This window comes from Solanum verrucosum, unplaced genomic scaffold (genome assembly GCF_900185275.1).
Source record: "Solanum verrucosum unplaced genomic scaffold, falcon-dt-bn FXZP01000108.1, whole genome shotgun sequence".
NCBI classification, from domain to species: Eukaryota; Viridiplantae; Streptophyta; class Magnoliopsida; order Solanales; family Solanaceae; genus Solanum; species Solanum verrucosum.
Genome location: NW_026020274.1, coordinates 3,742,704 through 3,759,623, shown reverse-complemented (window position 1 = coordinate 3,759,623; position 16,920 = coordinate 3,742,704). Strand labels below are relative to the sequence as shown.

The window sequence follows — 16,920 nt, the reverse complement described above, 5'->3', positions numbered from 1 at the left end:
CTTAAAGCCTACCTTTTGTCTCAAAATTGTATTAATGTAGTGAATGTGCATGGTTAGGGGAAGAAATTATTCTGGTCCTATTGGAATAAAGTTAGGCACGTGTGCACTTTTCTATGACCAATAAATCTATTTATCTTTATTTTTTTTCATTTTTTCATTTATTATTGCAATAAAAAAAAAAGGCAATAAAAAGGTGTAAAGGAAAATGAGCATTCACATTTGTTTAATTTGTTAACAAGTAGTCACAACTCATAATATAAAAGATTTCATTTTATCTTTCCTATAATTAATTCTCAATTTTAAGAAATAGTCCTAACTTATTTTGATATTACTTCTAATATAATAAATTAGTCTACACTGTGGAATTTTATGGAGGAGAGAGGTAAGCAAGGTCGAGAGATAGAGGAGAAAGCAAGTAGGTTATATCTCGGATATAACTTGTATCTCAATTTCAATTGGGATAAGATCAATCACAAATACACATATTCACAGAAGTACGATGTTCCATGTCTTTCTCAGATATCCACATATATAATCTATATCAATTTTTTGTGGTACACAAATAAAACAAATATTGATAGTCTGTGTTCTTACTAAAAAAAAAAGGGAAAATAACATTCCTTAGTTTTAAGGACTAAAATAACACATTTTAATTGATTGAAGGTCAAATATGGTAAATCATATAATACAAGGACCAAAACCACAATAAGATAATAACTTGAAGACCAAATTTACTACTTATTTCCCCATGTATAAAAATTGTATCACTTCCCATACACTTTTTTTCTCTATTGAAGGCATTTACATTGTCCCTCCTTACCACTGAGTCATCACACAATTTTGTTATTGAGTTCACAACTTAATATATTTATATATGTATTTAATTTTGTAGTACAAATATAGAATCTATGATAAAATTACTGAATTCGTCTGAACCACATAGCTCCCCAGGAGTAATATTTACAGTAGAAAACAGAATCTGATATTGTCTTCTTTTCATTTTCTGTTTAAATTGTATTTGGGTAAAGCTTTGAAAGTTTCACAGGGTAGCTTCATTTCTTTTGCTTACTTTTATAAAGTAATCAATTTAAGACAACCATTATTTCAATAAAATTGATTATTTCAATCCATTTTCTACTAAGCTTTCTTCAGATATATTTACTTTCCGTAGCATCACTCGGCATATCAAATATACACTGATTTCACTAATTTAGATTCACATCATATAGACATTGACTTGACTAATTCAAAATCAAGTCGATTAAAGAAGGAACCACTCAACAAGAAATTCTCTATTCCTTCAAATCGAACCCAGAACTTGTAATTATGGATAAAATTCTCCGTTCTGCCCAAGTGCTTCTTTATATCTGAACCTGTGCAGACACTGCTGTGGTAAATAAAAGAACTCTTCAAATATCAAATTAAGAGCAAGAGGACAACAGAAGAACATTCAGTCAAACGAACTACAAACGTGAAGGATAGAAACAGAGTTTGTCATCTCCAAGTAATTACATCATTTTGTTTTACAAAAGAAAGGGAAAGCATGAAGAAAACAAGGAGACATCCATCTCAACAACAGCCACTTGTTGATGCATCAGATTCCGGAGGTTTCTGTCTAAATATATTTTTCCTGACACCAGCTGAACCTTCAGCCAAGAGACTTGGAGTGTCCAGAATCTGCAAAACCAAAACTCATCATCACAACTAAGAAATGTTTCTCTTTGGTGGAGAGAAAGAAAGTAAAAGGGACATGTCCATCTTTTATATTGAGATCCAAGTTAAAAGTCGGCAAACTATTGCAAAAACACATTACAGATGAAGACAAAATATAACTGAACTTCATAGGGCATGTATTCTGTTCCGCGAAGCAATAATTGAACCATTTATTGAGATAATATTTGCTAGCAAGGACGTTGGACAAGGAAACAGCCCCAAAAAGAAGGGAAAGTTGCAGTGACTACGGGCAGATGACTGACAAAGTTCACCCCAATCTCATCTCCCCAACAAAGAAAAAACTTTCTTCTAGCATGGCACTAGTGTTAAAAGTTTGTTGTTCAGTTTAATGTTTGCCTAGAGTGCAAAAGCCACCAGCTGTTCAACAAGGAGATATCCCAGAAATGCATGGGACCATGATTAAGATATGGCCTGCTCTAGGTACATCCGAGATATGTTATCACCGGTGAAGACAGTTAAATATCTAAAATGAAGGTAAGAGATCTCACAGCCATCATCAACCTGTTGCTCAGCCAAACTCAATACTTGACATCCAGCACATCTTAGATCTCAAGAGTCCACATGACAAAACAGCTATAGATATGATATCATCCCCTAGAGCTAAATAAAATTGTGTGGTCCGCGTAAGGAGTGTAATGAATTTCAGTTTAAAAAGTAAACCATGTTGTATTGTTGGTGTACATTTGCTTAAGCGATTGTTTCCTGTTTTCCTAACTGCAGATATAAATATGCATACAATCCCCACCATCCCGAATAATAACTCCTTTACTGAGACCTACAAGTGCTATTAGGCAACAAACAAGCTTCTTTTCGGGAGAGATTACATCCCTGTTAATGTTCAATTGCATTGTAACTCCATTTATTTGAAAAACTCATGACCACTGGCCAGTCCACTCAAACTATTTTTCTTTTTTAATTCTTACTAGTCCATTCAAACTATAACATGAACAATATACAAGAAAGACCCTTGGCTGATTCATACCTTCAGCACAAGCTCCTCAAAGCACTGTTCCACATTAACCCTTGTTTTTGCACTGCATTCGATGAAAAGACATCCATATTCCCTGGCAAATTCAATTCCCTCTTTTTTGCTGACAACCCTTTCACTCTCCTGCAGAAAAGTTCATATGTATGTGAATCATCCCTTGAAAACTCACAAGCATCATCACGTACCGCCAATTTTGACTCAAAAGAAACAAATACACCTAGTCAATATGGCGTATACGATTGTGTTTGGGGAAAATGGAAGAAGCTTGAGATGGAAGAAATTCTCTTCCGCAGAGGAGGAGAGGTACCTTATCAACTTTGTTGCCAACAAGCATCTTGATGCACTCCTGATTTGTTGAATACAGGTCGATTTCTTTGGCCCATATATCAGAGAGATTAGTGAATGTGTCTCGCCTTGTTACATCATAAACTGTTGAAAATCAAAGATAGATAAGTCTAAAAGAAGACAACATGCTAAAACAATTCTTGGGGGTGGCAGGGTAGTTGGGTGAAAGAATTTGTTCGAACAACAAGAAATTCATTAAGAAGAAACTGAATTTGCTCCTAAAAATAAACAAGCAAGAAGAATCACATTTCTAAATGGTACTCACAATCAGATCGTTAAAGAGCTTTCCTATGCACGAGCACTAGTTTTTTCTTTCCATTAACGTTTCTATTCTTTTAACAATGCAAGAAAGGACGTATACTTTCCTATGCACCAGCACTAGTTTTCTCTTTCCACTAACGTTTCTATTCTTTTAACAATGCAAGAAAGGACGTATACTTTCCTATGCACCAGCACTAGTTTTCTCTTTCCACTAACGTTTCTATTCTTTTAACAATGCAAGAAAGGACGTATACTTCTCCTAAGAAATATTCTAAGAAGTCAAGACACTCTCTTCCATCCATTCACTGTGGCACTAGAACACTCTTTCAATGTTTTGGACTACTATTTATAGAAACTCGAAAACTACGACAACCATATGAACCAACACATAAGGAAGCATAATGTCATATATAGGCTGCAAGCTGTGCCAACTTCTTGTCTTGTGCTTAGTGTTTGTCCTGACAGGAGTGAACATTGCTTATCTCTTAGAAAGCAATTGAAGTGAGTGTAGCATGATGATTACATAATATGGATATCCATGAAATCAAATAACAAAGCAGAAAGAAGAGACATCAGATTACCCATGATTATTCCTTGAGCTCCTCGGTAGTATGAACTCGTTAAAGTCCTAAATCTTTCCTGTCCAGCTGCAAAACAACAAAGTCATAATGTTATAACTAAGGATTGTGCTGGAGGAGACCTCCTATTAGCACATTCAGAAAAACATGCTGAGTTCAATCACTGAATTAAATTGACAACAATATTCAAAGAAGCAAGACCAATCAGCTGCAACCTCTGCCACCACCTTATTTCTAAAGGCGTTAGGTGGGTCAGTTGGTGATGAGTTGATTTTAAATATATGAACAAATATCAAGAATTCGTTACTTAAGATTTGCTAACTTTCAAGGCACTTCATAGGTTTTCCTCATTTTAATACATTTTGCAGAAGAAAATTCTTGGAGGTACAATATTCAACTTACCATTGGCACCCCCACACCTAACTGAATAACAGGCATCACTATCTGAACTTGTGGACAACCCGCCTAGGTCCTCTAATCTTAGAGCCTAAGTGCTGCTTTGTGTTCACAGGTTACCATTTTGTTCACATATATACAGTATTCAATTATTTGCACTCTTCTTCGGTTCTTCCTTGTTTTTGATTGATGATGAACTTAGCATTGAATATTGTGCTTGGTTATGAAGAAGTAATTGGCTTCATTAATGGCATCAAAAAGATGCATATTAGTTACAATATTGGACCTGGTTCATCTAATTGATTGTAGATTTATTTGGGAACCATGTAATTGATATTTTTTATGGCAATCTAAGGTTAGATTATACTTGAACCAGTGTAATTAGGAAAGGAATATACCTAATTGTCTTGTGCAATCAGAACTATGGCTTGACACTAATGGATCTTTGTAACATTTTTCTCATGAAACATATAAAATAGGTTACACAAGGTAGGCTGTAAGGAATTTAAAAGATACTTGCAGGTATAATAGCAATCTAGGATAATGACTTAATTCATCAAGATACAGTTAGGAGAATACAAGAAGCTCAATGAAGTACTGAGAGAAATCACAAAGATTTTAGCATTCAGGATTTGACAAGATTCTACTTGCTCTAAGTTTATCAAAAATATGATTCATGCTTAGTTTGGTTCTTTAAGCAAGTTTAGTTGTCTAAACAAACCAACGTTGTCCTATTCTTGGTAATTAGTAAGTTTTTGGTGTATGCGTGCAATTGCATTTACTTGTGTGTGTTGCGACCAACAGTTGACAGTACTAGTTTCTGTCAAGTAAATTGTAATATCAAATGACTCAAGGGGGACGTAATTTTCAATTCTTCACTCTACTTGACAGATGCAAAATGATGTTTCTTAGGTTGAAGAGATTTTAGCTTTTAGATGGAAAACCACAAGATACAATTCAGGATACCATGTCATATAATCCAACTTAAGGGGTAATCAACAATGACCTCTCCTTGGTTCGCATAGGATATATTTGGATAAGAATTCTTTCAGGGGTCTGAAAGAATGCTACTTGGTTAAAAGGGTTTGTAACTAAAACATTTAAAATAAAGCATGACTTTATTGAGGATCGGGCATAAAATAACAGTATTACCTGTATCCCATATAGCAAGCTTCAACTTCTTCCCCCCGAGGGTGACATGTTTTACCTTGAAGTCCACACCTGAGAATATGAGAGATGACTTATTCCATAACTAGTTATCCAGGAAAAAAAGAAATAGGATTTGTCTAATGTATTTATGGCATATCAAGTGCACCGTGAAAACCTGCTAAGTTCAGTTCAAGTGCACTATCTTCACTATCTCTTAATATATTTGTGAGTTCAGACACTGTGTAACGGAAAAGCTCATCATGAAATTGGTCAGATCAATTAACTGTTTATAACCACCATTTTAATTCTAAGTATTTCTTTTCTTTTTGTTGCTGCTGGTCATGCGGCACGATGTGAATACCACAATGCAGTAAATACTCCCCTTCATCTAGTTAGATCAATGCAACACCACCTCGTCCACTCATATTGAATTAACTCCAACTGTTTGTTTCACTTTTGATATAGGCACATAACTGTTCCAAATAGTGTCTTATTAACTCTTTCATAATTTATGCAGCAAGTTATCGAATCGCTGCAGCCAAACTGTTAATTAACCTTCAATATGCAATAGAACCATTGACCAACACAAGTTTCGCGCATAAACAGCTGAAAGAACCCTCGCTTAACTTATTACCACACCCACAAAACACTAAACTATTATATTCAATCTTTCCATCAATACCACCATATCCACAAATTAATTATTACCCAATATTTCATATTTGATCCATCTAACATTCCCACTTTCTTTATCAAAAAAACATTCCCACTTCCACACACACCTCCTCTTTCTTTATAAATGTACACAAAAAAAATAATTTAAGCAAGTATATTTGCACAATATACTTAAAAACAGACAAGCCGCTAAATTAACAATTTTCGAAAAAAACATATTAACAACTTACCAATAGTTGGAGAAAGATCCTCAAAGGCATCAGAAGTGAAACTGAGCAACAAACTACTCTTCCCTACTCCTGAATCTCCAATCAACAACAGCTTAAACAAGTAATCAAACTCCGGCGAAGACGAAGACGGTTCCATTTTCTCAAAAACCCTCCAACAATTTCAAATTTCCAGTAATACCCAGATACTCAATCAACCTAAAAAACCCTAAGATCCAAAAAAAAAAAAACCCTTTTCAGAACACCAATCAACAAACACAGATTCAAAAACTATATATCAAATCAACAAAATTAACAACCAAATCGAAGAGAAAGAAACAGAGAGAAAACCTTCTAATTGGTAAAGTTGTATTAAATAATGATCAATACAGAGAAAAAGGTTGACGAATGGAGAACAAAGCTCGCGAAGCTTTTGCTTTCTTTTGAAGGCAAACTTTTATAATGAAGCGTTTGCTTGTACACTATGCTTTAACAAGTTGTACGCTTAGAGAGTTTACCGACTCGGATCGGCCACCGATTGTTTCGTTTGAGATTATTCATATTTGTTTGGTCTCTTTTCATCATGCCAAGTAATACAAAATATTTTTTTTAAAAAAAACAAATTAATAAATAGAAAATAAGTAAATTTTGTATACAAATTTGTTTATTATAAATACTAAATATAATTAAGAAAACTGTTAATTGTACGGTGACATAGATATATATGGATTTTTTTATAATCAAAATCTCCTAAAAATTGTACGTGGGGAGGTTCTTTCTACGTGTGTCTCATGCCATTCAAGGTGAACCAACTTGGCATTCACGAATTCTATATTGAAATTGAGACTTCGGTGGCTGCTCTAACAATAGAATATTTCAAACATTCGCTTCTGAAAATAATTTGAACTAAATATGTCGTTATTGAGTGCGTCTATTCAATTATTATAAAGACTCAATAAAATGTCTCACTTTCAGAAGTGGTCCTTGAATTTCAGTTACTCACAAAAGAGATATTGTTCAAATTCAATTCATAATTTCAGTTCAAAATGACTTTATTCAATATTTTAATCGAAGGAAAAAAGATAACTAAAAAGATTAAGGAGGAAACAAAAAATGAGAAGTAGAATTAGATTTTTTTTTTTTCAAAAATAAAGGATGGGAAATTACACCAACATTTTCATTTACCAACAATACATAATTTAGCAATATCGACTCCATTATAATTATGTCTTATTAAAGATAATAAGATCAAATGACCTACTAGCCTCAAGATAACTTGCATTGGGAGAAGATAATTGTCATGCAGAATCATAATTTAAGTTTAATGAGTTTGACTATCAAACCTTCTTAATGTTGAATTAAATATCATTACCGTTACTGAAAAATAATGATTTGGTAGCAAACAATAGTACTTTCTAGCATCACCTATGTTGACCCAAATAATTCATAATTTTAATAATATTGGAAAATGAAATTCATCTACTAACTTATATTCTACTATATTCTTTCTTCTTTTTTTTATGCTCACCAGAAATTGCTCACTAATGTTCACTATATTTGAGTCTTGATACAGAGGATAGTACGGACTCAATGTATATTACTTTTTGAAAAAAATATTTTAATTTATGTGGACATATATAAAATTTGAGAGTCAGTAAAAAAATTGACCAAAATTTTTAAAACTTTGTTTAAGTATTTTAAATTGTTAATTATTGTGATTTAAGTACTTTTAATTTAACTTGTAAATATATAAATTATTGAAAAATGCATTTGCTCCCTCGATCATAATTTATGTAGCAAAAATAAAATTTGGAAAGTCAATTAAATTTTTCTTTAACCATAACTTTTTTATATGTTTTTTTTTTAAAATAAAATATTTTAAGTAATTTATTATTATTGTGAAATTGGTGGTCTAAAGTAAAATCTTAATAAGAGGTTTTAAGAATATTCGAGATAAAATTATTTTTTGTGTGTGTCATATGTGTATCTCGTGGGCACATATGCATTCTATGCATTGTATGTGCATTTCGAGTTCTCTTTTCATAAACACTTTTTCATTTCTTTTTAGAAATATGGTGAGAAACACTCTAAAAATATTTCGACAAGAATCTGTGGATGTATTTTACTGAGCTAGCTTATGTTTTGTTTTAATTGTTCATTCTCAGCTCTACAAAGAATTAGAGTCATTAAAAAGAATTCAATCTATTGGAGTCAAAAATCATATAATTTCTTTCTTCTTTTGATAATGTTGGAAGTAAATCTTTTCACTCCTGTCATAACAATCAACTCTATTAATTTCACAACCAACTACCATCACCACCAGTACCTATAGATATTCATGATGAAGTTGCCTACGAAGATACAAAGTAAGAATTTATGCATATAAGATGTTTGTGTTTGTAGGCATCTCTGAAATTTTAATAGGGATAACTCTCTAATTCTCCCACACTAGACATAGTTTTGCTGTGGTGTACTAGACAAAAGCAGAGGAGCAAATTTTACAACAACATTTTCTACCAATAATAATGTCCCTATGAATATTAGCCAACAATTTTCGTATATAATATACGGGAATGAGAAGCTATTTTTTAAAAGTGTAAAATTAAAACCACAATATCTTAGAGCAATCAACAAACGATTATGATTGAAATCCGTACTTAATTCATGATATTCATGTTGATTTTATTTTTCACCTATATTAATTTTTTGTAGAGGTGATAAAACCTCCTACGTACTTGATTGTACCAACATCAGAAATCCAATAGTGGCTGTCATGTCGTCCTTTATTGATGATACCACAATTCAAGGTTGGATAATGAATATGACTACTACTTATACCATTTGTTGATGTTGAAGGACTTCACAAGAACATAAATTTCTTGCTATGACAGAATCTTAGGCGCAACCACCCCCAACCCCGGTCTTCCTCACAGGTGTAGAAACCTCTCCGCTTCTACGACTTCACCAGTGCATCTCCTGAACCATAGGAGCAATGACACTCGATACAACAACATGAACAACCTCAAAGCAACCTGTCTTTCAAAATGAACTCGCTTGGGACCTCTCAAAGATAAATCAATAATGCGAATTATCATTTTAAGGTTGTCTTGACAGAATGTTGACCATGATCAATTTCAAACTTAAGACAAATTTAAAACCCTTCTAAACGACCAAAACACCTTTAAAGCCTTGAAAATTGTGACGAAATTTCAACTAGGTAACAAGTCATTCTTTGGACCTAATGGGATCATTAAACTCAAATTTTCAAAATATTGACTTTGATCAAAACTCCTTGTAAAATTGAAAAACTTTTCTAAAACACATCTGATGTGGTATCCTATATGAAATAAAATCAAGTGAAATGAAAAGTGAGATATGTTTAAGTGGTTGAGTACCTCCACCATCAATTGATAGATTGAGAATTCAAGTCATATTAAAAGTAAGATACTACAAGTCCTTGTGAAAAAAATTAAAATAAAATAAGCAAATAATCAAAATTTAAACATATAATTATTCTTATACACATCATCGAACACGTTAAATAATTTAATTCTTGTTTTTTAGTTTCTACTTTCGTAACACCTCCTGACCTTATTTCCCCAAATTTTGTCCCTTCCAACATTTAACAAACAGAAACCCCGCATTTTCAAATTAAGCTGTCTCCGGTGCTTCAGCCCATTCTCCCCGTATCTTTCTCCGGCGAGTCTCCGAGCAATCACTTCCTCCGGCGGAAATCTAGCGGTAAGTAATACTCTCACGGTTTCTGCCTTTAGATTTTTATAACTATACTTGTTTTCACCTGTTGCAAATCGTTAATCTCTTTCTTCAAAATGAATTTTATCTGTAATATGAGAATCCCCAATATGGGTTTGATAGCATTGACATTTTCTGGTCTCCCACTGCCCAAATGAAGCCCCAAATCTTTTTGTAAGATAATTTGCAGTCTTCTGCTTACACGAAATTGTTCAGTTTTTGGTGTCGTATTTGTCTTGCAACCCATGATAGTTTTGACAAATATTGTAAGTAGGTTCATGTATATGAAATTTAGGAGATTCAAGCTGTGGAGGGCAATGTCTGGTTTTTCGTTTTGTTGTTGTTTTGGGATTACTAGATGTTGATTTCGATATCATGGCCTCATGGGGCAAGACAAGTTTTCTTTAGATTAGTTTTATGTGTAGGCAATTAGAGGACTTTGATGTGGCTCTCATAATGAGTCAGCAACATACTAAAGAAGTTTGCTAAGTTGATGTAGAGTTGCAAATTTGGGTTGGTTCATTATACAATCTGGAATTGGAAGCCAACTAAAGAAATAAAGAGGGTCTAAGAACTAAGCTAAAAACTAGGGATAATTCATTTTCTCAAAATAGAAGTATGTTCTTTCAGGGGAAGTTATTTATAGGCTTAATACATAGGGAAGTAGGACGGGACTGGGCTAACATGCTTCTCTAAAACAAGCCATAAGTGCCCAATGCTAACTTGAGCCTCCTTAATTCCTTTCCAGTTTCTTTAAGAGGCTTAAGAAATTCATATCGCATCAAATCTCCTTCCTTCAACTCACCCTTGTCCTCAAAAGTGTGCATTGTAAAAATCAAGGAGCTCATGTGTACATTTACCGTATGTAAACATTCTTCAGTGTTATCAAAAGAAAAAAGCCCCAAAAAGCTCTAAAATGCTACTCTAGTTCTGCTGTCTTTATTTTTTCAAGAGTTTTTGCAGCACCTGAAACAACTGCAACACTCCTCCCATGTCAAACTTCATTAGCTCTATCAAGCAACCAGGTTCAGTGTTGATGTACCGCCACAGTCAAAAGTCAATTTCGTTCCAACTAAGGCTAACAACTTCTTTGTGATTTCTGCACTAGTAGGCTTATAAGATACAAACAACAACATACCAAATGAAATTCCACAAAATGGGGTCTGAGAAGGGTGATGTGTAATGAAACCTTACTCTTACCTCATGAAGGTAGATAGGTTGTTTCCGATAGACCCTCGACTTAAGTACAGCATAACAAAACCAGAAGGAAAACAGAATACCATTAGCAAATAACACGATAATTGAAGCTCATAAAACATGTAATAATAAAATCGAAGTATAAGAAAGTAGGAGAAAAGGAAATACTATTACCACTGATAAGGGAAACTAGACGTTGACTACCTACTAACCTTTCTATCCTTACCCTTGACCTCCATATCCTCTTATCTAGGGTCATGTCCTTGATAAACTGCAAGTGTTTCAAATCCTGTCCAATCACCTCTCCTCTCCCCAATACTTCTTCGGCCTACCTTTACCTTTTCTCGGACCCACCATAGCCAACCTCTCATATCTCCTCACCGGGGCATATGGACATCTCGTCTTCACATGCCCGAACCATCTATGTTTCACTTGTATCCTACTTTTTCCCAAATATCTTTGTTCCTAATCCTATCTCGTCTAGCATGCGGACACTCTCAACATCCTTATTTATGCTATTTTCATCTTTTGGATGTGCGAGTTCTTGAACGACCAACACGCGGCCCCATACAAAGTGGCTGGTCTAACAACCACTTTATGAAACTTATCTTTAAGACTTGGGCGGCACATTCTAATCACATAAGACACTGTATGTGAGCCTCTATTTCCTCCACCCCACTCCAATACGATGTATTACATCCTTGTCGACCTCACCATATCCTTATATTATAGACCCAAGATATTTGAAATTTTCTCTCCTAGCGATGACCTTAGTATCAATCCTCACTTCCACATCCTCCTCATGGGTAACGCCACTGAACTTGCAATCTAAGTACTCAGTCTTAGTCCTGCTCAACCTAAACCCTTTAGACTCTCAGGTCTGTCTCCCAACCTCTAGCTTATTGTCAATTGATACTATGCCATTTGCAAAATAGCATACACCCTTGGATATGTTGCAGTACATTCATCATCAAGGCAAATAAAAATGGACTAAGCATTGATCTCTGGTGTAATCCCATCACGACTGAAAAATGCTCCGGGTCTCCTCCCATTATCCTCACCCATGTCATGGCTTGATCATACATGTCCTGATGTCCTTAATCTCCCTAATGTAGGCTGCAGGTACTCCTTTAGCTTCCAAACATCTCCATATAACTCTTCTAATGACTTTGTCGTATGATTTTTCTATGTCAATGAACACCATATGTAAGTCCCTCTTCCTCTCACTATACTACTCCACCAATCTACTCACGAGATGATTGACTTTTATAGTTGAATGCCGTGGCATGAATCCAAATTGGTTCTTGGTGCTGCACCAGAACCATTAGGTACACATGTAAGAGCCCTTGGAAAAGGTAATATTGTAGACACCAATATCATTGGATCAATCAGTACAAGTTGGAACTGCTCATGCTCAAATTCATGTGACCAGCAGTTAACCCCACACTGTTGTTCAAATTATTGAACCCAAGCATTGGGTTGGCATGTTCCATTTGGTCCTGTGCAAACTTAGTACTCAATCCCTATCCAACATGAAGCGCAAGTTTGACACCTTGGGCCTCATTCCAGTACTCTTCTAAAGAAATAAAATTGCTAGATAGGTCATACAATTCCATCATTCAGGGAACATTCTTCACACCAACAAGAGTATGATCCATTGCAATTTCAGTGCTAGAACTGTTGTGCCCCTTCTTTTGTTAGTGTCTAAATGTTCCCCTTGGAGTCATAGTGAAACTCTCTATCACTTGACAGTATCTCAGATGGTATGCACCAAGTGATAGCAATTCCTGTTGCAACATATGACCACTGCAGTAGTTTGTCCCTCAAATTCCCTTTACTGGTGCACACTGCAAATGTTGTACCGAGGAAGCAAATTTGTCCACAAAGCATTCTTTCTAATTTCACATTGCCATAAGCAGCATGAGAGCTAAATAATATCCACTAAACAGAGGAATCGATGTGAACATGCTTATACTTTACCAGTTCTTCTTCGACTTCAAGATAGCCAACTTGATCAGTTACATCAGAATTATGCCAACTAACAAAGCTACACCGGAGATTCCCCTTACCTGGTACGAACCCACAGGAATCTTGCATTATCTCAAAGCAATGTACATATTCCTTGTTAGTTCCTTGTTTGTGCATCACCAGATATCATTGAATACCAGGACTGCTAGTTCTACGTTAACAGTCTCTTCCTTAACATCTGTTGCTTCGTCTTCCTCATCTACAAGGGTACCCTGTGAACCATCTAACGATGAAGCAGGTTCCACTTCTTCATGCTTTATTGCATCTATTTGCATGGTTGTAGCTTCAACAATTGAAAGATCTGCCTCTACCACCATCTGCGTGTTGTAGCTTTTTCTTCCATGTGCTGCTGAGCATTTCTGGTCTTGGCTAAACTCATATCACCATACATCCATCTGATCATTCGTATTTTACAAATACGACACTCGTTTTATGGAAATTGCTGGGGTGCTGAAAGCCCAACACTCGCTCATGTAACTTTGCTAGTCTTACGACTATTTTGTAGAACTTGTTTTGCTTATGGTGGAGGAGGAAACACATAATTGAGGCTGCAACAGTTCTGCCCCATTTGGGCCTTTTAATTCCAATACTCAATAATTGTCTTTTTGATAAAATTAAGGGCATTATAATGAAGTCAAGGGCAGCACATGAGGCTGACCCACCTAAGAGGCACGGCCAAGTCCAAGACGAGCACAACAGTCATGGTCATGCCATGCAAATGGTTATAGAAAATCATCATCAAAATTTGAATTGATGAATATGAACGGAAAGTCTTAATGGATTAATGGTGTGGATACAGTGAAAGACCGTAAAATTCATGTAGCTTGGAAGGCTATTGTTTCATGTTTTGTGCAGAATTTTGACTGCAATTCTGCTTACAATATGTTTTATCAGATGATATGTGAGATGCAATGACCAAATAGCATCATGTGATGTTCTTTTTATCATGTGTTATTAGGTTTTAATGATTAGATAGGTAATTGAAAAACTGAGTGTTCTGATGAGAAAAAGACAAGTTGAAGCCAAAGTTTAGGTACTTGCTTGTGATATCAGCTTGTGCTGTAGACAATGTGAATTATTAAACATGAATTTGTTACAGTAGGACGTTCTGAAACCTATTCGTGTCTGATAACTTTACTAATATTTAGATATGGTTATAATAGTTTTTTAAAGAGGTGGAGTGCCTTTTTCTGTATTGCAGTCAAAGGATACGGGTGCGGATTCCTTAATATCGGGTAATGAAAACAATCTAGTTTATTTAACGAGGCTTTTTCAATATATTGGTAGTTTTAGAAGTCTAATGATCCGTGAGACCTACTGTATGATGAATAGGTGGTATATAGGATCCTATGTAATTACAACACTTTTGGAGGGGAACTACACTTTTGTGGTAGTATACCTGTGGATAAATATAGACTAACTGTTACATTTCTCAAAAAAAAAATGTCATCACAAGAGTGCGAGAAGGACAATTAGGATTTCTTTGAAGTACATGCCAGTTTCTGAAATGAAGGCTAATTATATTTCAAGTGTTCCAAGTTTTCTTCCTTTTGTCTTGATATGGAAGCTGGTGGTTCTGTAGTAAGGGTTCTAATGAATGAACAATGTGTAACAGTATAATTTCTGGCCATGGAATGCATGGATTTGGTGGAAGATCAGAGGTACCTAGGCCTTTTAGCCTGCAGTCAGTGCAGGGTTGTTGATAGACCATTCTGCTGGTATATCTTCATGTCTGTGCCATGTTCTTGCAGCATGCTAGTGCATGGTGCAAGACATGTGTCAACAAGAACCAGCACCTATTTATTTTGGGTAGTACATAACACTTGGAATCACAAGAATAGAGAAGTTGCTGTAGAGGCGCTGCTCAAAATCTCATGGTTGACTCTAAGATTGCGGGGAATCTTTATGCTGCTTTTTCATTTTTATGGATGTGAGGATTCTGCAAATGTGATACCTCCAGCACTGACACAACATATTTGGAAAAAAAATTTCCATCCCATAGTTTGATTTAGGTGAAGAAACGGTTCACATGTTATTGCTATAGAGCTGGTGTGAATTTTATATTTGGACGCCTAATGCTTAATATCCTGGTGTTCTTTTACATAAGAATGCGCTGCTTTCAGTTTGCAGAAGAAGAATCTGTAGGGATTGCCATGAATAATTTTGCAATCTATAGTGGTTATCATGAATACTTTTTGCCTTTGGTTCTTTCTAGTGCTGGGTTATAGGGAATTATTTCCGAAACTCCTGTAATTTGGAACCCATTTGTAGGACTTATTTGAAACTGCTACACTCCATTCCAGCCTTTCTGTTACAACTTAGCCATTTAGGAGGTCGTTGCAGCAGTTACCGCATTTTTTTGTCTGTTATAGGAAATGAAGTAACTGATCTTTGTGGTGTGTAGTTTCTGAAAATAGTAGCATAGAAAATTTATCTAGTTCCTTATCTGTTATATTCTATTTTTACTTTAGGAATTTGTAACTAGGGCTCGTTATTGTCTCACGCAAGCTTCTGCATTTCAGAGAAAAATGTGTTAATATCTTTCCTTTTATATGCCAATGTGATATTTGTTTTTAGGTGATCTGGGGCTTTACAACTCTGATATATTTTTTTCTCAGGTAGACAAATATGAGTATTAAACCAACAGTTGCTTTGAGAGCCATTATTGTCGGAGGAATAGCTGCCTTTGCAAAAATTGGTGGTGCTGTTAAAGCTGCAGGAGGAGTAAAATTAGGTGCAGCTGCTGCTGCCATGACTGCTGCAGCAACAGCAGCTGTATCAGGATCCAAACAGGAAGAAAAGAAGGATAGTTCTCAGCAGTTGTCATCCAAGTGATGCACACAACTCATGTGTTATTTTTTTCAACAATGTAACGTATAAACTGTCAAAATAAAAGTTGTAGGGTGGTGGCATATTCCAGTCAAATGGTTTCCCAGGATGATCTTTAATAGCTAAGATATATGGGTCCTTACAACTGCAGGACTCGTTAGTTCTGTACTAATGGAAAGTAGGAGTTTGTTGAAGTGAAAAAGCATCACTCAGTGCCTGTGCTAGATGCAGTTTGTTTACCCTCCGGTACCTGAGGTATGTTAATAGTTTTGTACCAGTAAAGGATATATTACTGCTTCCGTGATACTTTCAAAAGCAAAATATATGTTTTTGTAAGGTTTTAAAACATGAGATCTGTCAATAAACCCAGATGGAACTTCTGGTTCTGGGCGCGGAAAATGGAGTAACTCCTTTTACAATAACTACCAATTGGATCTATTTAGTTCTTCAAATCTCTCTAGATGTTACCCTTCATCTCTTTGTTTTGTAATATCATTGTCCCTTTGCCTATTTGATGATAAATTAACGAGAGAAATGTTGAAAACACCCCTGAACTTGACACATTTATTATTAGTTTCGTCCCCGAACTATTGACAGCCTTAAAAACATCTCTCTATTTGACTAACTAAACTTAGATACACCCTCAATCTATCACATAGTATAACAAGTGATCTCAAACTCCTGTAAGAGCATGAGGTTCTTAATAAAAAGCCGAGAGAAGTGTTGAAAAAACCCCCTAAACTTGTCGAGAATGTAGGGGTGTATTTCACTCATCTTGCAA

At 35.2% G+C, this 16,920-nt stretch overlaps 3 protein-coding genes across 6 annotated transcripts in view; 2 read left to right on the top strand and 1 right to left on the bottom strand.

Annotated features, from left to right (window-relative positions):
• The window catches only part of LOC125833919 (uncharacterized), a 234,306-nt gene that overhangs the window by 115,088 nt on the left and 102,298 nt on the right, over window positions 1-16,920 (top strand). The window lies entirely within an intron of this gene.
• LOC125833930 (ras-related protein RABC1) lies at window positions 1,407-6,929 on the bottom strand. 2 transcript variants are annotated; one of them, XM_049513094.1, is made up of 7 exons: window positions 6,755-6,929; window positions 6,357-6,505; window positions 5,455-5,523; window positions 3,910-3,975; window positions 3,030-3,151; window positions 2,717-2,845; window positions 1,407-1,677 (listed from the first exon to the last, which is right to left on the bottom strand). In XM_049513094.1, exons 2-7 carry the CDS (start codon window positions 6,490-6,492, stop codon window positions 1,570-1,572), a joined length of 630 nt encoding a protein of 209 aa, XP_049369051.1. In that variant the 5' UTR covers window positions 6,493-6,505; window positions 6,755-6,929; the 3' UTR covers window positions 1,407-1,569. The 2 variants fall into 2 exon arrangements, with proteins under 2 accessions (XP_049369051.1, XP_049369052.1); XM_049513095.1 differs by lacking the exon at window positions 6,755-6,929 and having other exon boundaries at window positions 6,357-6,681.
• On the top strand, window positions 9,902-16,564 carry LOC125833935 (uncharacterized). 2 transcript variants are annotated; one of them, XM_049513098.1, is made up of 2 exons: window positions 9,902-10,073; window positions 15,933-16,564. In XM_049513098.1, exon 2 carries the CDS (start codon window positions 15,939-15,941, stop codon window positions 16,143-16,145), a length of 207 nt encoding a protein of 68 aa, XP_049369055.1. In that variant the 5' UTR covers window positions 9,902-10,073; window positions 15,933-15,938; the 3' UTR covers window positions 16,146-16,564. The 2 variants fall into 2 exon arrangements, with proteins under 2 accessions (XP_049369055.1, XP_049369057.1); XM_049513100.1 differs by having other exon boundaries at window positions 15,929-16,564.

Coding starts and splice junctions, on each gene's coding strand:
- LOC125833930 (XM_049513094.1), bottom strand. CDS start 6,492: ATGGAACCGTCTTCGTCTTCGCCGGAGTTTGATTACTTGTTTAAGCTG. Junction 3,976..5,454: donor GCTTGCTATATGGGATACAG/GTAATACTGTTA, acceptor GTTGTTTTGCAG/CTGGACAGGAAAGATTTAGG. Junction 3,152..3,909: donor AGCTCAAGGAATAATCATGG/GTAATCTGATGT, acceptor GATTTTCAACAG/TTTATGATGTAACAAGGCGA.
- LOC125833935 (XM_049513098.1), top strand. CDS start 15,939: ATGAGTATTAAACCAACAGTTGCTTTGAGAGCCATTATTGTCGGAGGA.